General features: G+C 38.1%; 1 protein-coding gene across 10 annotated transcripts in view; it reads right to left on the bottom strand.

Annotated features, from left to right (window-relative positions):
- Positions 1–23,730, bottom strand: part of SNX14 (sorting nexin 14) — a 68,343-nt gene extending 44,613 nt beyond the window's left edge. For 4 of the 10 annotated variants that reach the window (XM_032651876.1, XM_032651882.1, XM_032651884.1 and 1 more), the window contains exons 1-6: positions 23,424–23,702; positions 8,980–9,100; positions 7,823–7,899; positions 7,663–7,741; positions 4,280–4,323; positions 1,941–2,028 (exon numbers count right to left, since the gene is read on the bottom strand). In XM_032651876.1, coding sequence (XP_032507767.1) covers positions 1,941–2,028; positions 4,280–4,323; positions 7,663–7,741; positions 7,823–7,899; positions 8,980–9,100; positions 23,424–23,563 — 549 coding nt within the window. In that variant the 5' untranslated portion in view covers positions 23,564–23,702. Of the gene's footprint in view, positions 1–1,940; positions 2,029–4,279; positions 4,324–7,662; positions 7,742–7,822; positions 7,900–8,979; positions 9,101–23,423 lie in introns of all 10 variants that reach the window. The other 6 variants (XM_032651877.1, XM_032651881.1, XM_032651885.1 and 3 more) reach the window with 4 other exon arrangements.
- Between the last annotated feature and the right edge of the window lie 2,218 nt (positions 23,731–25,948).

The following is a 25,948-nucleotide window of genomic DNA, read 5'->3' as shown; positions in this document are numbered from 1 at the left end:
TTAAAAAAAGAAAAAAAAAAAAAAAACCACTGTGGACCTTAAATGATTGTTTTCATTATCCCCAAACTCCCAATTTACATTAGTCAGTCCATGTTATCAAGGATATAACATTGTACTAGGAATGACATGACCCAGGCCTAATCTTTTGCCCATCAACTACCTCTGACACTTTGACAAAGAATATTACTAACTTTCTATAAAATGGGTATGATAATGACCCACTTATCTCCCACGACAGTATACAGATAAAATGAAATGTACCATAACAATCCAGAAAGTGGAAAAAAATATTTGAAAATCATGTATCTGATGGAGGAAGTATACCCAAAATAGATAATGAACTCTTACATCTCAACAATTAAAAGACAAATAACTCAGTTTAAAAAAATGGGCAAAGAATTTGAATACACATTTCTCCCCCAAAAAGATACACAAATGGCCAATAAGCATCTGAAAGGACGCTCGACATCATTGGTCATAGGGAAAGGCAAATCAAAGCCACAATGAGATACCACTTCACACCCACTAGCATGGTTAGAATCAAAAAGTGAGATAATAACTAGTTCTGGCAAGGATGTGGAGAAATCAGAACCCTCATACACTGCTGGTGGGAATGCAAAGTGGTACAGCCACTTAGGAAAACAGTCTGACAGTTCCTCAAAAGTTAAACACAGAGTTACCACTTGACCCAGTAATTACACTCCTAGGTAAACCCAAAAGAAATGAAAACAAATATTCCACCCCCTCCCTCCCGAGAAAACCTATACACAAACACTATGGCAGCATTATTCATAATAGCCAACTGATGGATGGATGGATGCATGAACAAAATGTGGCATATCCATACAACAGAATATTACTCAGACATAAAAAAGAATAAGTACTGATATAGCTACAACATGACAACATGAATAAACCTTGAAAATATTATGCTAAGTGAAAACAACCAATCACAAACATTATGCTAAATGAAAGCAAGCAATCACAAAAACTACAGAAAGGATTTTATAGTTAGCATGTATTATATTCAATCAACCAACAATCCTACCACTGGACATGTTTTCCTTTTCAGACTTCCTTATTATAAACTATACTGCAATGAATCTTTGAACATACATTTTTACAAACTACTGTGATTATTTCTTTAAAATATACTAAGAAAAAAATGGAATTAAATTTGGGAGCACAGACATTTTTAAGTCTTTTAATAAAGATTACCAAACTGCCTTCCAGGGTAAGAGTTACATCAATCTGAATTTGTACTTGCTTTACCTGTTTCCCCACAATCACCACTACTAGATATTATCATGTTTTTTACCTTTCCCAACCTGATAGGCAAAAGAACAGTATCTCATCAAAAGACTATATTTCATGTGAGACAACTTATTTTCAAATATTCACTAGCCATTTTATATGTTTCTTTTGTGAACTACTTATTCATAATTTTTGCATATCTTTGCCACAGTACTTGACTGTATTGTTCACTTCTCAAATAGGTATAGAAACATTTAACAAGATTTATCTTTATTTACTAATGGCAGATACAATATGCCAATTTATTGTCAATATGTTCAATTCTATCGAACTGACAAGGCAGTAGAAAAGTATTTATGTCTACAGCCAACACACTGTTAAGTATATACAGACAGAAACTCAAACATAAACAAACTATGGCTTGAAATTTTTTAAAAAGTAGATCATAATCATTACCCTGTATTCAGTAAATTCATCTAACTGAAACATGAATTTTTTTTCTCTAATTGTCTTTTTATTTCTAATTGCCACAAACCAAGATATCCAAACATTAAAATAAAGAAAGCAAAATTGATCAATTAATCAAAAGTAATCCATTTATCTTTTAATCTAAAAAATTAAAAGTGAGGAACAAAACAAATACATACAGTATAGAAATTCCCAAATTTCTCATTATAAATATATACCTTGTGAATCCTTCGAATTAAGACAGATGCAAAAAACCGTAACATAATTCTCAGTTCATCAACAAAGGACTCATCATCTGTTACATCCCTTCAATTGAGGAGAAAAGCAAGCATTTAGAAGTTCAAAGAAATACACAGCTTCCTCTTCTAGAAAACAAGAGAAGTCTAGAACTGACTTTCTTCCATTTACTTACACTACTTTTTTTTTAACAAATAATGCATTACAGTAGAGAAAAAAAGAAATGTACAAAGAATAGAAATCTCCCATAATTCTAGTGCCAAGACATAATTACTGTTAACTAAATTATAGTACATATTTCCCTGCAGACATTCACATGTACGTGGTCATATTTTTAAGATTTTTAAGATCATTTTCTAAACATCATCAAAGAAATATCTAAGAAATAAAACAAAGAATAATTTTGAGAAGCAACAGAATTACATACTAAATTTTAAATTAGTTTAAATATTTCTATATTAATAATATAAACTAATTCTAAAAGTAAGGGAAAAAAGTGTGTGTTCTATTTGAAAAAGAAAATAAACTGAAACTCAACTGTTTTTAAACAGAAATTTTGACAACCTTCTCCTGAGTTTTCCTGTAGTCCTGAGGTCCCTAGAAGAATAAGGATACTTCCCTAATCAAAGGCAAGAAAGAAAGGTACGTATAATGGTGATATTCTGAACTTGAAGATGATGCTACCTGTTAAGTACCTTGGTAAAATAAGGAAGATAATTGTATCAATCATGCTTTCCACTATTAACTCCAAGGAAGGGGATATCACAGCATCAAAGGAGAAAATACAGACTTTAACACTTACAAATACAGCCATATTTTATATCTGAAGAGTCATAATGTGGGCGTAGGGGTGGGGCGGGGTCGCAGTGGGGAAGTTTTTTACAACAGGATTCATTTTACAAAAGACCTCACCATCAACTTTACTTAAATGGCAAATGCCCCATATTTAAGACAGACTCTAATGTAAAAAATTAATTTATATAAGCTTTTCAGGAAAATATGCCATATAAACTGAATATTAAATTTGTTTTAGTACACTATAGATCAACTCAACTACTAGCATTTTTTTTTTTTTTCTGGCCATGCCACATGACTTGTGGGATCTTAGTTCCCTGATCAGGGATCGAACCTAGCCCCACAGCAGTGAAAGCGCTGAGTCCTAACCACTGGACCACCAGAGAAGTCCCCTACTAGCATTGTTAAATTAGGAAATTCAAAATATACGGAATCTATATAAAATTTGGGTAGTTATCATTAAATATTACATCTGTAAGTCATACAGGTTTAAGTGTTCAAATACATAACTAAATACATGATGCTTATGTAAGGGAACATCTGTTTTATAATATAACTTGGGATTTCTGATTGTCAAACTACATATTTTTTTCAGATCCATATCCTGCTAAGCATAGGGCACTTGTACATCCACATCAGATACCAAAAACAAAGTTGCTTTGGAAAGAACATTAATTTTCCAGGAAAAGTCTATTGAAATTAATTTTCAATTTAACGAAATATCTGAATATAAATTTTTCCTGTAAATGTACAACTATTTCAAATGTAAAAAGTGCATACAAAATAGTAAATCACTCCTACAATTAGGAGTCATGAGAAATTCTACAAGTTACTTGAGGACACGGGGAGGGGGAAGGGTAAGCTGGGACGAAGTGAGAGAGTGGCATGGACATATATACACTACCAAACATAAAACAGATAGCTAGTGGGAAGCAGCTGCATAGCACAGGGAGATCAGCTCGGTGCTTTGTGACCACCTAGTGGGGTGGGATAGGGAGGGTGGGAGGGAGACGCAAGAGGGAGAGGATATGGGGATATATGTATACATATAGCTGATTCAGTTTGTTATACAGAAGAAACTAACACAACACTGTAAAGCAATTATACTCCAATGAAGTTGATTTAAAAAAAAAAAAAAGAAATTCTACAAGTTACTTCTCTTTCAAAAAGTAGCCTAAGTTCCTCTTTGCTATCACTAAACTGTTAATTGATGACCTAATCAATGGTTCTTAACTGGGACCACTGTGCCTCCCAGGTAAATGTGGCAATCTCTGAAGACATTTTTGGTGGTCACAACTAGGGGAAGAAGGGGTACCACCAGCATTCGCTAGGAAAAAGCCAGGGGTGCGGCTAAATACCCTATAAGGCACAGTACAGGTCCCTACAGTAAAGAATTACGTGGTCTAAAATGTCAATAGTGCCAAAATTGAGAAATCCTGGCCTATACTGAAAACATATCATTAGCACATTTAACTTAATGGTATTCACTATACTATAGAAAAAAGGTCTTATAGAAAGAGCTTACCTGTACCAGGGGTAAATGAAGTTTTCCAACACTAATTCAAGAACCTGCATAAAAATTATTTTTCAAAGAAAAATCAAGTTAGTTAACTCATTCTGGGAAAATAAACTCTACTACTAAGAAATATATAATAAAAACTAAGTTTAGTATCCCATATATTGACATCTAATATCACACTTTCACATGACAAAATGTATATGTCAACTTTATATGGTTGTGATGATGAAAGAAAACATATGAAAAAATACTTTGAAAACCATAAAAAAGAAAAATTACTATTAGAATGACACACATTTTTAAATATTCCTATAATTTAAAAAATTTTTAAAAACCTAAATTGTTCTGACTCTGAAGCTTCACTGAACAAAAAATTTCTATGGAAATAAGGAAAATAATAGGCTAGTCTTTTGCATTCCTAACCCTCTCTGTAAGTCAGTATTCCCAGAATAAAATGAAGAAACAAATATATAAGACTTACATAAAGGGTTAAAGTTAGGTTTCAGTGATTATCTTTGAAGCGAGGATAGTGACCAGAAGGGAACATGAGGGGTACTTCTGGGTGCTAATAATGTTTTTGTTTCTTGATCTGGGGGCTGACTACATGAATATGCTCACTTCGGGGAAATTTTAGCTGTACACTGAAAATCAAGTTATATGTGAAAGAGTAACAAAACAAAACAAAAGAAATCCTGGGTGTTAAACCTTCCATTCCTTGAGCCTGGGTGGAGCAGTATAGTTTAATTTTTAAAGGACTTGTAGCAGTGGGCATTAACTTTAAAAAACACTAGGGAGGGAATGAAACAATATATCTAATCTGACTATATACCTTCTCTGCAGCAGTAATCAAGACTGTGGACTCTCTAAATACTAAGGCAACAAGACTTGGACTTTTTACTAAAAAAGTAAGCATTAGTGATATCACCTGGAAAAATAAGACACATATAGACAGTGTTAGGACACAGAGAGGAGACTAGAAAATTTACCATTAAACATTTCATCTTATTAATATATTTTTCCCTCAAATTCAATCAGAAGCTCTACTAAGTTTACATCCTAAGTAGCTCTTTTCTACAGCTCCACTATTCAGGTCCTCATCTTCTCATCCCTATATATAGCAATAGCCTCTAAACTCGTCTCCCTCCTTCCAAGCTAGCTCCCCTCCACCCTCCATAAACCTGCCAAAGTGATCTAAAACATGTATTTGACCACATCACTCCGCTGCATGAAACCCTCAATATATCAAACCACAACATATCAAAGTTAAGACAAGTGGAGCTGCACTGATTGTGAAGGGGTGAGAGAAAGCTGCTTGCCAGCCCCTGTGACCATCCACTTCCTTTTCACCTCCCACTGCATCCTGTGAATCACATCTGAAAACTCTAGTTACACAATTTGAAAATCACTGACTCCCGATCAATTAAACTCCTTCAGCGTGGCCTTTTAAGTCTTCTGATGATCAGATTTCTAAAGGGCCATATAAAAATCAGTTAAGAACTACGGCAGTCCTGGGTTTTAGGCTGAGTTCTGCTACCAACCAAGTATGATACCTGAGAAAATTATTAAAACTCTCTAAACCCTTCCTTTGGTAAAACCATCAAATCAATAATAGCACCTACTTCATAGGCTGTATGATTACATGAATAATGCAAGTACAGTGATTAGTACAATATCTACTATACAGTAAGTGATCGATAAATACTAGCTAATAGAGTCTGGTCTCTTCGTTGCCCACATCCTCCTTCGCATTTCACCCTCCAGTTTGCTGAACACTCCACCTTGTTTCAAAGCCTCTCTTTCTTTCCAAAAGCTCTTCCCACACCCTGAAATACCCTTTCCCACACTATCAGGCTGATAAACTTCTAGTTATATTTCCTGACTGCTCCTCTCAACAGTTATGCACTTCGTCCTCTGTGCTAATGATACACCTTGTACATTTCTTCCATTATAGCCTGCATTACATTATATTGTATATGTCTGTTTAAATGGCTATCTCCCCTCCTAGACTGAAGTTCCCAGAAGAAAGGAACCATACCTGATTTCTCTTTTTATTCCTAGGGCCTAATCCAGTTCCTGCCTACAGCAAGATCTCAGAAAATGTTTTTAAATATTGGAGCTAGTATTTATTGAACACCAATATGTGCCAGGCACTAGGCTAAGAGCTTTACATCAACTTTTTCAATTTTTAAAAAGAAACGAAGTGCCAAACTACAAATAATACTCTTCCTAGAAGTCTTGTCTTCAACAGACCTCAAATCAGCACTCTCCAACAGAAATATAATGTGAGCCACAAATATAATTTCAAATTTTCTAGTAGCTATGTTTTTTAAAAAGTAAAAAGAAACAGGTGAAGTTAATTTTATGATATATCTTATTTAACCCAATATACCCAAAATATTATCATATATGTAATCAACATAGACTATATAATAGGATATTTTACATTTCTTTTTCCTTACTAAGTCCTCATAATCCAGTACATATTTTACTGTATTTTACATATACAGCACATCTCAATCTAGGCTAACACATTTCAAGTGTTTATCAATAGCTGCATGTGGCTGGTGGCTACTATACTGGACAGCACAGTCTTAAATCAGGGAATCTGAAGGATGAAAAAGAGCTTACAGAAGAAATGAAAAGGAAAAATGCCAACAGTTTAGCATTTATGCAGCATACTTTTCGCCAAACAAAGATACAAACTGGGAAAAAGGACAATTAAGGCAGGATTCAGATGCCTAATACTATTCTTCCACTAATTAGCATTCAGTTTAATTCAATACGTATCTATCAGGTACCAACAATATATCTGGCACCTGCACTTGGTGCTGGGAACAAATGAGACCCATTCCTTGCCTTCAAGGACTTGACTGCTTTCTTGGATGGAGAGACCAAGTCTCTCAAAGAAATAACTAAAACATGATATGTTACCAAAAAGGTACATATAAAATGTGACTGGAACAAAGATAAGAGAACATGCTTTCTATTCCTACACTATGGACAAACACTGAAATGTATCTGACTCTCTGCTCAAGTTAGTGTCAAAAATGGGGTCACAATTCAGTAAGATACACATTGGCTCCTTGTAGCTCAGGTCTCCTCTGGAATTACAAAATGGTTATTTCTACTGTCTTATAATAAAAATGACTATTTTTATAAGAGGTAAGCAATAACTAGGTAAACAGTACTTTTTTTGGCTACAATGTCCATTTCAATTAGACATGGGATCCAAAAACATTTCTAGTTTACCATTCAAGTTGTATAACAATCAACTACCAGCCAAGAATTGATTAGGCAGCATATATTAAAATACTCCATGATTAAATTTTCCATAGGTACTTAATACTTTCTGCTTGGGTATACATAGCAATTTTATTTAAATCAGTTACCTCTGAGAGAGATGCATCAACCTTGGAAGAAATTTTCAGGTCTAGCCATGGCTGGTAGTTCTCAAGTAGCAAGGCAGGTCTAAAGAAAATCATACAGTTAAACTGCTTGAAATCCAAAATGTAACTGGAACGATCAACAAATTAAAAGTGTTTAACGTACCTATGTCGTTTACATTTCACCTTACCACAAACAGCACAGCTACGACCTTGAGGAAATAATTCCTGAAGTCCTAACTGCTAAAAAAGGGAAATGGGGAGATTTGTCTTTACTTTACATATCATATTTACTAAAGAGAATCAACTTTCCAAAAGTTTGTTAATCAATGTATGAACTCAAAGGACATGATTTTTTTAACTAATATCTGCTTTAACACTGAAACCATTCTTTATAATAAATAATACTTGCTATACCAAACTGCCAATAGGAAAAAAATACCTAATGAAATGCTTTACAATAACTAAGCCAAATTTTCAAGCTTAAAATTAAAGTCAATTGTTATGCTCACTTACTAAAAATAAATAAATAAATAAATAAATAAATCTATATTTGAAAATGATACTCTACTGCAAAGGTATAAGAAAAAACTATTTTCTATTTCTCCAAAACCTTGAATTCAATGAGGGAGAAGACGCGTGATAACTAGTAAGGTTCCTGACCAAATACGGGGTATCACCTTCAGCTGTGTTTCCTCTGAGTAGAAATATCAACCAACCTGAGATGAGGGACTACATCAACTTGGAGAATTTTCAAGGAAGACTTCAAAGTTCAGAAAAACTAATTATTTTCGTTAAAGAAATATTACTGGTTTGTTTCTATGGAGCAAATAAACATTTAGGGAACAATTAGTTCCCTGTTTGTGTCTGTGCCTCAGAATCACCTGGAAGGCTTTGAACAGGTCCTAATTACAAGGCCCTAACCCAGAACTATTCAATCAAAATCTAGTGGTAGGGCCCAGGAGTCTGTACTTTTTAAAAGATTCCTCAGGTGATTCTACTGTACAACCAATTTTGGAAACCTGTTTTAATTCACTGTCATCATAGTTAATATGCAGTCAAAGGACACTCTAAAATCGTGGAGCCCAATTTTCTGAGAATTTTCTATTTTCTTTCTATAGCTCCTCCTGGGAGACCTATATACTTTAAAAATAAACATATATGCAAATTTCACTTTAAAAATGTTCTGATATCTTCCATTATTAAATAACAGCAGATGTATTTTTAAAAAATCACTGCTTTAACATGCTTTCATAAACAATATCGAATAGCACAGGGTCATACCTACTAACTCTTTTAAAAGTAACAACACATATATTTTACCTTGGGTTTGTATTTTATCGTGAAGAATATATTTGGTAAGAGAGAATCAGGTCCTAATGAGCAGTAGAATGTGACAACTCCAGCAACAAATGACCAGAAGATCATTAAAACATGAAGATACCTTAGAAATAAAGGAAGGTAATTATTAGAACCAAAAAAAAGCATATAACACTAATTTGTCCCTTCATTGATTTCACAAGTTTTTAATTAAGCACCTACCATACTAGGCTGAAGCAACTTCTCCAGTCATGATTTTCTGTAATGTATCTACTAACTATAAGAATCACAGAATGTATGCTATCAAATGTATATTTCATTAAATGTATAAAGAAGTATAACTTCTCAATATTTCATAATTTGGTACCTAGGTTGTCATATTTAGCCAATACCACATTTTTCCAGAATACCTTCTGACAGGGTAGTATTCAAACCCCACCAAAATTCTGATTATTTGTCATTAAATCAATTTTACTGAGTGCCCATTTTGTGCTACATAGTACTAGGCTCTAGGGATACAGTAAGGAACAGCACTGCCATGGTCTCTATTTGCATGGATAACACTATCTGGTAGGTATAACAGATAAGTAAGTAAATACAATACAGTGTGATGATGTGTTCTATATTATGACAGAGAAAGTATGCATGATATGAGAACTCCTCAGGCAAAATACACAACCCAAACTTGAAAAGACAGAAAAACTCTTTTCAGAGAAAGTTGTGTCTGTGGAAAACCTTAAAGAGTGAGTAGGAGAAAACCAACAGAAGAGGACAGGGTAGAGGAAGGAGGGACTGGGGAAGAGGCCGGGGAATTCAAACTGGAGAGAACTACGTAGGCTAAGATCTGAGCACGGTTCCAAGGAAGAAGTGGCCTTGAGATGAATCTAGAAAAGCCAAGCCAAAGCCACATGACACAGTGTCATACAGTAAGCCATGTTAAGGTGTCTCGATACGGCCAGTCCTCACAACGCACAGCTCTGACGTGCATACATTTCAGTTGCCAAGACTTTGTGAGGCACCAGCCCCCCAAACATCACAGTTCAAATTCTAATTACCGCGTCACGGTCGTTAGCTGTGCAAACCATACAGTACAAACTTTGGTGCTAGCTCTTCAGGCCACAAATCACTATGTAGTGAGAAGAGAATGAAGCCAATCCACAGAGAGAAGCAGGAAAATCCAGGAGGGGAAGAAACTATTGGCAGTATTCCAAACCCTGGTTCTATGTGTCTCTGAGGCCCAGCTACACTCCAGTTCTTTCTGCACTTACATAATCTTCCCATGATTCCCCTCTTTGCCAAACCTAGTGTGAGCTGCGTTTCTTTCATCTACCATCAAGAGTCCTGAGTAATGCCCAGGAGACAATGAAGAGTTTTAAGAAGATTTTAAGAATTTTTAAGAGTTTTAAGAAAAAGAGTAGTATCACCAGATGATCAGTAGACAGGCAGCAATATGGAGAATGGCCTAAACTGGAAACATGCAGGCTAATTAGAAAGCTGCTGAAGTAATTAATCTAGGAGAGTCTACAGATGGCCTGTACTAGGGAAGAGACTTAGAAATAAAAAGAAGCTGACTGTTTTGAGACATCTAGGAGGAAGAATTAAGGGGACTAAGTAGTTGATTAGATGCAAGGAGAAGGGAGAGATTAAAAATCAGTTCCCTTTGGACATGTTGAATTTCAGATATCTCAAGACATGTCAAGCAGAAATGTTCCATAACCAGCCAAATACTGGGTAGTTTAGATCTCTGCAGAGAATATGGGCCAAGGATAAAGGTTTGGAAATTACCAGCATAAAGATCACTGAAGTCATGGGAACGAATGACATGACCAGGGAAAAGCTGCAGAATGAAAAAAGAAGAGAACATAATACATTTAAGAAATAAGCAGAACAAGAGGAATCTGTAAAGGAATCTAATAATTAGAAGAGTTGAGAAGACAACCGGGGGTCAAGTCAAAACGGCTGTCAAGATAAAAAAAAGAAAGAAAACATTTCAACAGGGATGAAGTAGTTAACATGATCAAATAGTTGTAAAATAAAGTGAGACAGATTGAGAAGTGTCCATCAGTTTTAGCAACAAGAGAGCCACTGATGAACTAGGCAAAAGCAATTTTAGTAGAATGGTAAAGGACTGCAGTGGATTGAAGAGAGGTGGGGAAGTGGAACTGGTACATGTGGATAATTCTCTTTTTAAAGGAAAGAAGAGCTAAGGTGTTAGCTGGAGAGGGACCATGAGGAAAGGTGTTTAGAAAAACCTGGTCATATTTAAATGCTAATAGGAGAGAAGGAGAAAAGAGAGGAAAAGGTAGGAGAGAAAAGATAACTTGAGAGAATTATTTTCTCCTAGAGAAGATAGGAGTAGTTGGGATTCAGAGCCAAAACAGAAGAAATAGTTATAACAGGAAGAGATATCTCCTCCCCCATACCAGAGAGAAAGAACAGATTGATGAGAATGGAGTCAAACCTGTAGATTTCAAAACAGGAATTTATGATGGCCTTTAGGTGAAACAGGAGATGCTGAGAGTAAAGGGTGAAGGTGGCATGAACGGAAAGCTCTAGAAGACTGGGGAAGTTCTGCAACAGCTGCTGGGAAGAAGTAAAGAGAAGGGTAACCTGGGGAACTGCCGAGCAGTACTGAGGCTGAAGAGTTAAATTTACAGGTGTGGGATCTTCTCTAGCAACATTCAGTAAACAGGATATAAACACTAAAAAAAACAAGCAGCATCACTGATCCAAGATTTGGAGTTTGTCAGGTGAGTGGAATGTAAGGAAAGAGAGCCAAAGATACTGGCAATAGAGTGGCTGAAGTGACGTGCAATGGAATCTAAGCTAGACTGACTCCGAACCACATAGGAAAGTAAGTGACAACAGAAGAGGGACAATGGATAGGAAGAAGGCAGAGGAATCGGGAGGCTGAGGAAAGCAGGCTTTTCCGAATGAGAGAAGTAGGCACTGGTCAGCAAGTGGGAGGTTTGATTTTTAAGATTTCACAGGTAGAACACTTTCTGGTGATAACCAGGGCCACCATAGGGTGGTCCAAGTGGGAGACCGTACAGGAGTCACCTCGAGATAGACTAGCATATTTGATGGGCTACTTGCCCAAACACTGAAGTCACCTAGAATGATGGCAGAATTTAAAATGGAGAGAAAGTTTATAAACCAGAAGCTTATAGTACAAGTGACCTGGAGATCAGTGAGAAAACAGATGGTATATGTTCCAAAGGAGTAAGAGACTTCTATTTCCTTGACAGAATAATTTGTACCAGACTTGCCTTCCTGCTATAAACAACTATAAAACTGAACAAAACATGTGCAGCAACTGCTTTTAGGTGCTGGATAACAGGCAATATACAGCAACAGAATCTTTAAGAGAAGGGAAGCACACAAGTGAGTTCCACATTGATCCCAGTTCTTAGACTGGGGACAACTGCCCAAGTGCAGCATGGAATAGAAAAGGTTACAGAAGATATTGTGAAGATCTGGGATTTCAGAATTGGGGAATAAAGCACCAAGTAGTAAGAAGGTGAAGACAGATGATTAAAGATGCTTACGTATTATAGACAGTGACCAAGTAAGTGCAAAAGCTGTGAGACAAAGGCTGCACCACCCAACTACATGAAACTGCCTGGTCTCCAGGCTTCCAGGGCAATTCTATACTTGAGAAACATCCACTACATACCGATTATTAAACGCTCTCACTCAGCACTTAAAACATAAACATGATTACTATTCACTCAAAAAACTGCTATGGCTTGATGTTGCCTGCAGGATGAAACACAAACCCCTTAAACCTTTATGGTCCCTTTCAAGCTCACCCCAACCCACCTTTCTACTCTTATTTCTTCTCATTCCTTTATACAAAGCTTCACTCCAACCAATACCATAATTGACATCAAGTTTTAAAGAAACATTAAGTCTGGAAACTAACTCAATAGGTTATACAGGTATTCACAGAGGAAATTATGAAATTCATGTCCATAGCCACTTACTGAAAATCATTTTGAGCCAGAGAGATATGACTCAGAATTCAGAATTTTTAGGATTCTTGAACAGTTTTATAGCATGTATTTCATAAATAACATAATGTAATATGTTAATGAGGCCTGATACAGTACTCCATAATCAGATATTAATATTTCTGCAGCAAAACATATAAACAATAAATAAGTCAGAAATAAATACTATAAATAGTCTCAAGTCTATTGAGGTCAGGTTTTGTTATTAAATGCCAAACTTATGCGAAAAGTTACTTCTTCAGAGTTTTTTGGATCTCAGAATTACAGATTAGGAATTGTAGACCTGTGCTTAGACTGAATGACAATAAACACTACATGCAATATGTATACTGCTATAACTAGGGCAAGCAATAACTAAGGCATCATTTAAGAAGGAAATCTATAGCATTAAATGCATTAATCCTGTTGTTCTCAACGAAGGGTGATCGCACTGCCCAGGGGACATGTGGCAGTATATGGAGACATTTTGATAGTCACAACTGCAGGGAGAGGGAGAAGGGGACTGTGGTACTTACATCACATGACTAGAGGCTAGGGCTCTGCTAAATATTTTACAGTATACAGGACAGCCCCCCACAGCAAAGAATTATCTGACCCAAATTATCAACAGTGTTGAGGCTGAGAAACCTCGCATTAATCAGAGACAAAGAAATGCTGAAAACCATCAAGCTAAGCATTCAGAAGGCTGGGGGGAAAAATGCAAATCCAAACACATTAAAAGGAAGGAAACACTAAAGAGAAGAACAGAAATCAATAATGTAGACAATAATGATACGACAAAAAAGAAAATTAAGCTGATTCTTTGGAAAAACTAATAAAATAAGCAAATCTCTAACTGGATACTACTGAAAGTTTTAGGGCACCAATAATTACTCTAAAAGCCAATAATTAAGAGAAAAGTGTAAGTATTTAACCCACTTTTCCAATTTGAGATGTACTTCGTTGTAACTAAATACACCTAATGGAGGATGGAGTAAAGCAATTTTACACACACATACACGAATATTTTTTTAATTATTATTTATGTATTTATCTATTTTTGGCTGTGTTGGGTCTTCGTTTCTGTGCAAGGGCTTTCTCCAGTTGCGGCAAGCAGGGGCCACTCTTCATCACGGTGCGCGGACCTCTCACTATCGCGGCCTCTCTTGTTGCGGAGCACGGGCTCCAGACGCACAGGCTCAGTAGTTGTGGCTCACGGGCCTAGTTGCTCCATGGCATGTGGGATCTTCCCAGGCCAGGGCTCGAACCCGTGTCCCCTGCATTAGCAGGCAGATTCTCAACCACTGCACCACCAGGGAAGCCCCACACAAGAATTTAAACTAAAAACTACAGAAGGAATGGAAGAATACAAAATCATCATGTTGCATCCTATAATGAAGTAACTGATTCAGGGAGTAAATAAACGGTGAAACCAAAGAGAAAGTTTGTTGGGCAGTTGTCACCACCTGAATCCACAAAGTGAGGCAACTCCATCTAATGTGGAGTTATCCTCTGATGTGATGTAATAGGATGTACACAGCATCAGTGAAGTACTCTTGCACCAAATAAATAAATAAATAAAAACAAATCTAAATCTAACTGAGCCTATAAACCTAACTCCCTGTCTACAAAAAATATAAAGGTGCAGGTGAGAGTAAAAACAGAAGACACCACAAGGAAACTATCAGCAAAACCCAAGGTGTGAACAAATGACTCAGTTTCTTCAACAACTCAATAGCAAGGAGGAAAAAAAGAGCGGGTGAGGAGGAATGTTCTAGATTAGGGTTGACAAACTATGGCTTATGGATAGCCCTCAAGCTAAGAAAGATTTTTACATTTTTAAAGGGCTCTTTTAAAAAATAATATGGGGGCCTTCCCTAGTGGCGCAGTGGTTAAGAATCCGCCCACTAACGCAGGGGACACGGGTTCGAGCCCTGGTCCGGGAAGATTCCACATGCCATGGAGCAACTAAGCCCGTGAGCCACAACTACTGAAGCCCGCGCTCTAGAGCCTGTGCTCTGCAACAAGAGAAGCCACCGCAGTGAGAAGGCCACACACCACAATGAAGAGTAGCCCACTCTTGCTGCAACCAGAGAAACCCCATGTGCAGCAATGAAGACCCAACACAGCCAAAAATAAATAAATAAGTTTTAAAAATAATAATATGGGACAGAGACCTGATGTAGCCCGCAAAGCCGAAAATATTTGTTCTCTGACACTTTATGGAAAAAGTTTGCCAACTCCTGTTCTAGATTATAAGACATTTACAAAAGTTTAAGAAATGCATCAACTACATACAATGAGTGGACCTAGCTTAGATTCTGATTAGAACAAATGCACTACACATTTTTTTTTATAATTTTTTTAATTTTTATTTATTTTTGGCTGCGTTGGGTCTTTGTTGCTACGTGGGCTTTCTCAAGTTGCAGCAAGCGGGGTCTACTCTTCATTGCGGTGCGCGGGCTTCTCATTGCGGTGGCTTCTCTTGTTGCGGAGCACGGGCTCTAGGTGCACGGGCTCCAGTAGTTGTGGCTCGTGGGCTCTATAACGCGGCTCAGTAGTTGTGGCGCATGGGCTTAGCTGCTCCGCAGCATGTGGAATCTTCCTGGACCAGGGCTTGAACCCGTGTCCCCTGCATTGGCAGGCGGATTCTTAACCACTGCGCCACCAGGGAAGCCCCTACAAATTTTTATATAATTAGGAAAATTTGATTATGGACTGGTTATTAGAAGACATTAAGAATTATTGTTAATTTTGTAAGGTTATGGTTTTGTGTAGAATAATTTACTTTTTAAGGGAGGAAGGTTAGACTTTTTTAAAACATTGATGGTTACTGAAGCTGAGTGATGGGTGCTTAGAGGTTCCTTGCACTCTCTTTTTTCTATATATGCTTGGAAATTTTCAAAACCAAAAGTTAAAAAGACAAGGTTTTAGCAAAACAGATGAGGAAATAAAAAAAAAAAAGTGGATACAAATATACAATACAGAATGAAAAAGAAATAATCATAGCTATAACTGAAATGAAGAGTAAGACTATAAAAACTATATGTATGCTCATAAATTAGATAAGCTATATGACATAAATTTTTAGAAAAAGACAAAAATGCCAAAACTTAGGAAGTTAAGAACTTGAATAGACCAATTATCATTAGAGGAATTAAAATATAATCAGAGACCTGACTATTAAAAAAAAGACCCCTGGCCCAAATGGTTTTACCAAACTTTCATAAAACAGATAATCTCTACTTTATACAGACTGCTTTCAGGGGGAAAAAAATGAGAAAAAGCTGCTAATTTTAAAGGATTAATATAATTTTAACTCCCCAGCCTGATAAAGATAATATAAGCAAATCATTAGGTCTATTTTACTTATGAATATAGATATGAAGTACTAAGTAAAATATTAGTTAACTAAAACTAGCAGTATATCATAAAATAAAGAATAATACCATAAGAAAGGCATATTTTTTAGACAGTTCAATATCTTTAAATCTACACCGTCATGAACTAAAGGAGAAAAAAAAAAATCAAAACAATGAGGCCTCTTGACCTAACTACTAGTTTACAGAGGGAAAAGAACATGCCCCAAAACAGTACAGGGATGCAATCAGCAAAAGCCAGACTGTGGAAAACTCTACAGAACAAATGGCCAGTTTCCTCAACAAATAAATTACAAGGTTAAAAAAAGGGATGGGGGAGGGAAGGCAACATTCAGATTAAAAGATCATATTTGTATCTTATTTAATTAACTGTGAAAAGCTGTTTATGAGTAAGATTCATTACAGATGGAGTAATGGATAGACAGACACACAATAAAGCATATAAAAATACAGTAAAATGTTTGAAAGCAAACTTATGGTGACCAAAAGGGAAACACGGGCGGAAGGATAACTCAGGAGCTTGGGATGAACATACACACAGTACTGTATATAAGATAGATAACCAACAAGGACCTACTGTATAGCACAGGGAACTCTACTCAATATTCTGTGATAACCTATATGAGAAAAGGATCTAAAAAAGAATGAATATATGTATATGTATAACTGAATCACTTTGCTGTACACCTGAAACTAGCACAACACTGTGAATCAACTATGCTCCAATAAAAAAAAATATGTAAAATGTTAATGTAAAATCGAGCAAAACATAATTGGTCATTTACCGTAAATTTCAACATTGCTATATGTTTAAAACTGTTCATCATAAAATGTTGGAGGGTAAAGCTCTAACAAATTCAGGGAAATCTGAACACTGAATAGATATTTAAGGATGCTAAGAAATTAGTTTTTTTTTTAATGTGAAATGGTATTGTGGTTACATAGAAAAAAAGCTCCCATCTATTAGAGATACATACTGAAATGTTTAATGTTTGCTGATAAAATATGTCATGTGGGATTTCCTTCAAAATAATTGGGGGAGGGGTTGATACTGGACTTTGAGCTGATCATTTTTGAAGCTGGGTGATAGGTATTTACAGGTTTCATTGTACTATTCTATTTTTATTTTGTGTTTTAAGTTTTCCATAATAAAGTTTTTAAATGAAAAAAAAGCTATTAAAAGGACATCAGAGCAGATCTGAATGAATGGAGAAAGATTATGTTCATGGATGAAACCATTAAATACAGTTAACTCATCAATTCTATTGATAGAATATTTAATTGACAAATTAAATAAAAACTGTGCAAATTCTTTGCCCTCCTCACATCAAAAGCAGGAGCCTAATTTCTTTCCCCTGGAATAGAGGCTGGCCTTAATAACTCACTCCTAACCAAAAGAATGTGGCAGAAGTGAAGCTGCCTAACTGCCTAACTTCCAAGGATAGGTCATAAAAAAGATACAGCTTCCACCAGAATCTCTTTCTCAGGATACTCACCCTTGTAACCCAGCACCAGGCTGGGAAAAAAGCCACACGTGAAGGCCATATGTACATGTTCCAGCCTACAACCCAGCTGTATATAAAAACACACTACAAAACTATAATACTGTCATTAAAAAAAAATTTGGTACTGTTGTAGAAAGAGAAAAATAGACAAAAGAAACAGAACATAACAGTGAAAGACCCACTTAGTTTGGAAACAAAAACATTGTAGAGTCTGACTGTCTGGGTTCTAATCCTGGCTATGACACAATGCAAATTACTTAATCTCTCTGACTCTTGCTTGGGCCTCTATAATATGGGGTAATAATAATAACACCTAACTCATAGGGTTGTTATGATGATTAAATAAGTTCATAAAAGTACTTGGAAAAGCCTGTCTTAATACTAAGTTAAGGGACTTCCCTGGTGGCAGTGTGGTTAAGAATCCACATGTCAGTGCAGGGGACATGGGTTGGAGCCCTGGTCTGGGAAGATCCCACATGCCACGGAGCAACATAAGGCCATGAGCCACAACTACTGAGCCTGCGCTCTAGAGCCCATGAGGCACAACTATTGAGCCCAGGTACCACAACTACTGAAGCCCATGTGCCTAGAGCCAGTGCTCAGCAACAAGAGAAGCCACTGCAATGAGAAGCCCGCACACCACAATGAAGAGTAGCCCCAGCTCACCGAAACCAGAGAAAGCCTGCGCACAGCAACAAAGACCCAACACAGCCAAAAGAATAAACAAATAAATAATTTTTTTTAAATACTAAGTTAAGTGTATGTAAGCCAGTTGTGGTAATCTGAAAAGTAATAAAGAAAATAATACTAAAACATATTAAGCAGGCTCCATATATAGAAGAAGGCTATATATACAGAAAAAAATCGCAATTTATAAAATAAAATTGCAAACTGCAGGTAAAAGTGACTAGAATGTTAACAACAGTAGTCAACTCTGAATGGTAAATTTATGAGTGATTTTTAACGTCGTCTTTATATTTCTATTTTCTGACTTCTTTACAGTTTATATGAGTCAATGTTATTTAGAAAGTTATCAATAATAAGTATTTTTTCTTAACAATGTCTTTTTAATGTAATTTTAAAAGTCTGGGCTTCTAAATCTGAACGATCTACATTAGAATCCCATTTTGCTACTATCTATGAGCCTGAGAAAGTTATTGAACAACTCTAGGCTTCAGTTTGCTTATTTGTAAAATGGGGCTAATCAAGGACCTGCAAATTAAAACTACAATGAGCTACCACTATATACTCACTAAAATGGCTAAACTAAACCTATAAACCATATCAGACAGAACTGTAAAACATTTTTGGCAAGAGTAAAATTGGTATAACCACTTTGGAAAACTGTCTGGCAGTATCTACTTAAGTTAAACAAATGTATATACTATGATTAAGCACTTTCATTTATGGGTATATAAACCCAAAAGAAATAAGTACATATGTCTATCAAAAGAAATATATATTAGAATATTCACAGCAGCATTATTCATAATAGCCAAAGACTGTAAACAATTCGAATGCCTTTCAAAAGAATGGACAAAGTGTGGCATAGTCTCAATGGAATACGACACAATAACAAAAAAGAATAACTACTGATATATGCAACAATATGGATAAATCTCAAAAGGAGAGTTGAGAAAAAGGAACCAGATACAAGACCATATGATTCCATTAATATGAAGTTCAAAAACAACAAAACTGATACATGACAAGGAGAAAGTTATTGACAAGGGAGCCTACTAAGTTGCTAAAAATGTTTTACATCTTGATCTGAGTGGTGGTTACATGGGGAGCTATATTTTAAAATTCACAGAACTATACAATTACATATGTGTTATACACTTTTCTGTAAGTTATATCTCATAAAAACAGTCACTGAGGCTAGTAACAGTACCTACTTCACAGTGTTGTGAGGATAAATAAGACAAAAATAACTGCTAACATTTAATAAGAGCACATGTGCTGAGCACCATTCTAAGCACTTTCCATGTGTTAACCCACTTCACTCATCAAAGTAACCGTATAATGTAGGTACTAGTATTATGCCCATTTTACAGATTATGGGACTGGGACAGATAAAAATTAGATTACTTATCCAAAGTCATATAACTAGTTAAAGGAGGAGTCAGAATAAAATTCTTACAATCAAGCTTCAGATTCAAAACTTTCAACCACATCAATAAATTGCCTCAATAATAAATGAAGGGGACCTCCCTGGTGGCAAAGTGGATAAGACTCCATGCTCCCAATGCAGGGGGCCCAGGTTCAATCCCTGGTCAGGGAACTATATCCCACATGCATGCCGCAACTAAGGAACTGGTGAGCTGCAACTAAGGAGCCCACCTGCCACAACTAAGACCTGGCGCAGCCAAAAATAAATAAATATATTTTTTAGAAACCTCAATTACAGTTAAACGCTAGGAAAAAATCTATACAAATAATAATAATAATAAATGAAAACTCTTAACACAATACCTGAGCCAAACAAAGTACTCACAAAGTGTTATCTATTATAACTATTACCATTATTATTAGGATTAACTTAAAATGTTCCTAATTATAATATTCAAATATTCAATCCTATGACTGGCCAACAAATCTATATGTAATTGTATCTATGCTCTTAATTTATCCCAACAATACTGCAAAGGTGATATCATAATTTGAAATATATAAAGTATGTTACTCTATTCTTCCCATAAATCAGTTACAATGGTCCAAAGGTTATATCCATTTATCTTTCCACAGATAAGATTCATAATTTTAATGCATATTGAAAGAAAATTTTATATGCTAAATAACACCTTGAGAGTTCTTTAGGAGTTAAAGTTTCAAGGCAACTAGAGAAAAAATTAATTTCAAAAAGAGTATTAGTCCGGGACTTCCCTGGTGGTGCAGTGATTAAGAATCGGCCTGCCAATGCAGGGGACATGGGTTCGAACCCTGCTCCAGGAAGATCCCACATGCTGCAGAGCAACTAAGCCCATGCGCCACAACTACTGAAACCTGCACACTCTAGGGCCCACCTGCTGCAACTACTGAGCCCACACGCTGCAACTACTGAAGTCCACGTGCCTAGAGCCCGAGCTCCGCAACAAGAGAAGCCACCGCAATGAGAAGCCTGCGCACTGCAACTAAGAGTAGCCCCTGCTCACCGCAACTAGAGAAAGCCTGTGCAGCAATGAAGACCCAACACAGCCAAAAAAAAAAAAAAAAAAAAAAAAGAGTATTAGTCTAAGTTTAACCATACTAACCAGGGGAGTTTTTGTTTGGTTGGGTTTTTTTGTGTGGTTTTTGTTTGGGTTTTGTTGTTGTTTTGTGTGTGTGTGTGTGTGTATTTTGTGGGTTTTTTTGGAGGGGTTTTTTTTTGGCTCTACCAGGTGGCTTGTGGTATTTTTTTTTAACTTTTTATTTTATATTGGCGTATAGTTGATTAACAATGTTGTGATAGTTTCAGGTGTACAGCAAAGTGATTCAGTTATACATATACATGTATCCACTCTTTTTCATATTCTTTCCCCATTTAGGTTGTTACATAGTATTGAGCAGAGTTCCCTGTGCTATACAGAAGGTCCCTGTTGGTTATCCATTTTAAATGTTGCAGTGGATCTTAATTCCCCGACCAAGGATCGAACACAGGCCCCCAGCAGTGGAAGCACGGAGTCCTAACCACTGGACTGCCAGGGAATTCCCAACCAGGGGAGATTTTAAACTGAAAATTTCTTTTAAAGTTATTTCTAAAACTTAACTGGTGGGCTTCCCTGGTGGCGCAGTGGTTGAGAGTCCGCCTGCCGATGCAGGGGACACGGGTTCGTGCCCCGGTCTCGGAAGACCCCACATGCCGCGGAGTGGCTGGGCCCGTGAGCCATGGCCGCTGAGCCTGCGCATCCGGAGCCTGTGCTCCGCAACGGGAGAGGCCACAACAGTGAGAGGCCCGCGTACGGGGAAAAAAAAAAAAAAAAAAAACTTAACTGGTGAAATGCCTGTACAGAAATCATTTGTTGAACATATGTATAAAGCATATCTTCTCATTTTTTTCTAGTTCCATAGTTATGCCCCCAATGTTTTCTGCATTATATACACATACATATATATTTTTAAATTTCTGAATAGATGTGCCATGTATGCGAAAACAATTTCATTCATAAATCCAACCACTCAGAGATAACACTTATGTGTTATTTCCTTCTTTCTTTGCATAACACAAATACAGGGTACAGAGATCAGATGTTATACAGACCTGATGCTATCCTATGACTCCTTAAAAACATAGAACACTGGATGCTATGATTAAGTTGGAAATCTAGTTAAACCTGCTCCTACATAGTTGCCCTACTTTAGAGACCTAAACTGACCCGACTCCCAAAGAAGACAAGTAAGAATCCCTGGACAAAACTTAATAATCGTATAAAGTTTACATGTTTTTCAGACTAAACCTGTTAATCTGGCTTGAAATACCTTCCAGATAACAAAGCAAGTAAGTACTTAATATTTTCCACTCTCTTAAGGATTCCACTTCTTCCATACTCTTACAATCAAACATCTTGCCATGACAATCAAAGTACATTTTCCAGTAATATCAATCGCTGTTTAAACCTAATATTATATAAACCCAGAGTCAACTAATAAGAAAGCAAAGAGGCCAGGGAAGAAACCCAACTTCAACACAGTCACAGGAAACGGTTATCTTAGAGCAAAATTAAACTACCAAATTTCTTGTGAATGCTTCCCCGTTCCTATCCTTGGGGATTAACTACTTCCAGATAAAGAGTAAGGATGGCTGCACGCTCGAAACATCAGAGGAAACAGCATGCAGATGCTGTCGCTGACAACTGTCTCAGATTTCTTTCCACCGAATGCAAATCTGAAGATAATTCTAAAGGAACATTTCTCCACTACTTCCTATGTCATCGTTACCGTTTCTAGAAAATCTACCAGTTTATTTCAGGGGCAGAACCTTCCGTTTTCAAAATGTCAATTAAATTTACCAATTTTACTTTTCAGTCTTACCTTTAAAACTATTCTAGAGATGATGGTACTATTTTGCTTTCCGACTTGGGTTCAGAAAATCTTTACGACCTTGCACTGTAATCAACAACACTGCGGGAAAAGCCGTGATCGACTGTGATCTATATTGTGGGTGGCCGTGCGCGCCCGCGGTGAGAGCTAGGGGAGTGCGTCTAAACCTGCGACTGCGACAGGACCTTGCACCCTCCTCTATCAGCTGACCGTAACGCCCGGACAGATTTCATCCTGAAAAGCATCGTTGATGGAGGCCCAGGTTTTAAAAAATGGGTGAAAACAAGGGACGAATGGGGTCCGGGTGGCTGAGGAGACGAGGCCTTGGGAGAGGGGGTACTCGAGCCCAACCCCGCCCGCACTTCCGGGCTCCGGCGCCCAGCCCGGCTTCCCCGAGTCGCTCTCCCCTGAGGCCCCGCAGGCGGCCCCACGTCCCGCAGCTGTGCAGCCCGACGTTCTCCGCGCAGCGATGCAACGCGGCCTGCGTCCGCAGTTTCGGAGGAGAGCTGCCATCTGCCCCCCGCCCGGCTGGCTCGGCGCCGCCGCGTTACCTGTTGAGGAGCAGGGAGGCGGCGCTGAGGCAGAGCAGCAGGGAGCAGAACATCGGGTACTGGCGACAGATCTCGCGTCCTACGTCCAGCCGCAGACGCTGCTTCAGCTTCTCTCCCAACGTCCGCACCCAGGGCGCCATCTCCGTCGGCGTGGCTGAAGCTGCACTACAGACTGAGGCTGAGGTCGAGGCGACCCCCCATCAACCTCCCGCGTCTCCGCCCCCGGGCCGGGCAGCGGACCCAGACCGCCGGCGACCGGCGGACGGTCCGCCGGCTGCAGCTGCCCAAAGCCCCGCCCACGGGCTCCGCCGCGCGTGCGCGGCCGCGCCCCCATCCGCCTGGGGTTCAGCCGTACGACGTGTCCGCCGTCACTCCGCGCAAGGCCTGTCGGTCCCGCTGCTCAGCCCCCGTGTAGGAGCCACGCGCCGGCCTCTGGTGGAGGGCCCAGTTCCCCAGCTACCGGCCCTTTTCGGAAATCGGGGGGAAGTTGCAGCACCCAGTAACCGCCTGTATTGCGGAGGAAAGACAGAAGGTTGTGCCCGAGCACAGGAGAAACTGCAGCCGCCCGCAGCCGTCGGGCCCTGCCTGCGGGACTCCCTGAGCTCGCGGGCCGCTGGGGACTGTAGTCTTTGTGACGCGTCCCCCAGCACTCTCCACGCCTCCACTCCGTAAGCTCAGCTCTACGTGGGGACAGGTCCAAGGTTTGCATGACGCCCAAATGGGAGGAGGGGGGACACCTCTCAGTCCTTAGTTTGCACGGGCCGCGCGTGGGTGAGTAAAACAACCCTGGAACACGGAAGAGTCCAACCCACCGGGACGCCAGCCCTGCGAGAAAGCATCTTTTACGTGCTCACGGGCGAGGCAGACCTCAGTTCACTACAGCCCCGCGGGCCCAACCAGAACCCAGGCGTTTGGGTGAGGCAGCTTGAAAGGTTAGGTTGCATACCTCTTGTAGAGTGTCCTGCGGCTTTCGCGTTACTAAGGCATCACATTTCTAAATTTTAATTTCCGTATTCTCCGCTGCTTTGACAGATGCAGGAAGACAGTATCGTAATAATAAGTAAAATTTACTTAGGCGGCGCGCTAAGCACTTTCATTTAACCTTCACACATTCACCTCCGGATAGAGGTACTCTGGTTTTTCCTATTTTACAGCTAGATTACTGACATTACTGAGCGGGAGAGGAACTTGCTCAGAATCATACTGCTAGCGAACCCTGGGTTGGAAGCCATTCTAACCCCAGAGCCGGTTCTCATGCTGTATGTCTTTTCTCTTTCTTAGTATCTTACCCTCCAAAGTGCGGAGACAGGTTCAGAAATGATTTTCTAAAAACATAAAAACCATGGTGTATGGACAGTTTAATGACTATTTTCCCATGTTATTATTCCGAATACATGGATCATCTTTATGCATTATTTTCCTTCAGAATGTACCATCCTTTATTATTGCCATTTAATTTCATTGATATTATGATTATTCCCACCCTTGATCACAAATTATACACATTTCTAATAACTTCTTTAGGATCAACATCAGTACAATTGCTGGATCAAAGAGTAAGAACATGATACATACTGTCAAATTTCTTCCTAGAATGGTTAGCCAGTTCCACAATGGTATAAAAGTATCAATTTCACTGATCCTCATCGTTAGGTATTGTTTAAACTAACATCGCAAATATATTGTAGGATTACTCTGTAACAACATCATTGGAAAGCTTAGGGCTTTTTTTTTTTTTTTTGAGGTACATAAACGTTTGTTTCACTTTTTCAACTTTTTTTTTTTTTTAGTGCCTTTGAACTACGTATAACCCCTCGTTTATATGAACATTCTAGGGCTAAACTGAAGTATAAATAAAAGGTGTATGTTGAATTAATCTACATGCATCAAGTGCCTACTGTGGACTTGAGTACTTTATAATTGGGTAAGTTACTTTATTAAACTTGTTGGGAAGGTACATTGCCAATCTTTTTCTGTTTAAAAATTTTGCTTCTTGGGCTTCCCTGGTGGCGCAGTGGTTGAGAGTCCGCATGCCGATGCAGGGGACACGGGTTCGTGCCCCAGTCGGGGAAGATCCCACATGCCGCGGAGCGGCTGGTCCCGTGAGCCATGGCCGCTGAGCCTGCGCGTCCGGAGCCTGTGCTCCACAATGGGAGAGGCCACAACAGTGAGAGGCCCGCGTACTGCAAAAAAAAAAAAAAAAAAATTTGCTTCTTTATAGGCTCATTCTGAAATTCCTGTTCAACTTTTCACTGAGAGCCAGTACATTTTAATGATAAAATGTTTTCTGTTCTTTCATATTAGACATCTTTACAACATCCAACTAAAACTCCTTTCCCATATGATTTTCTTTGAAGGGGCAATTAGAATAAGCTAACTAGACAATAGTCCAATTTAAATTTTCATATTGCTCTTATGCTCAGAAAAGGAAAAAATAAACTTATGCTATAAGAAAATTTTACAAAATCCCCACCTAAAAGAAGAAAAAAATTCCTATTGATCCAACTTCATCTAATGAAATAAAA

Source organism: Phocoena sinus, chromosome 12 (assembly GCF_008692025.1).
Source record: "Phocoena sinus isolate mPhoSin1 chromosome 12, mPhoSin1.pri, whole genome shotgun sequence".
NCBI lineage: Eukaryota > Metazoa > Chordata > Mammalia > Artiodactyla > Phocoenidae > Phocoena > Phocoena sinus.
Note: the sequence above shows the minus strand (reverse complement) of the source record. Positions and strands in the feature narration are given on the sequence as shown.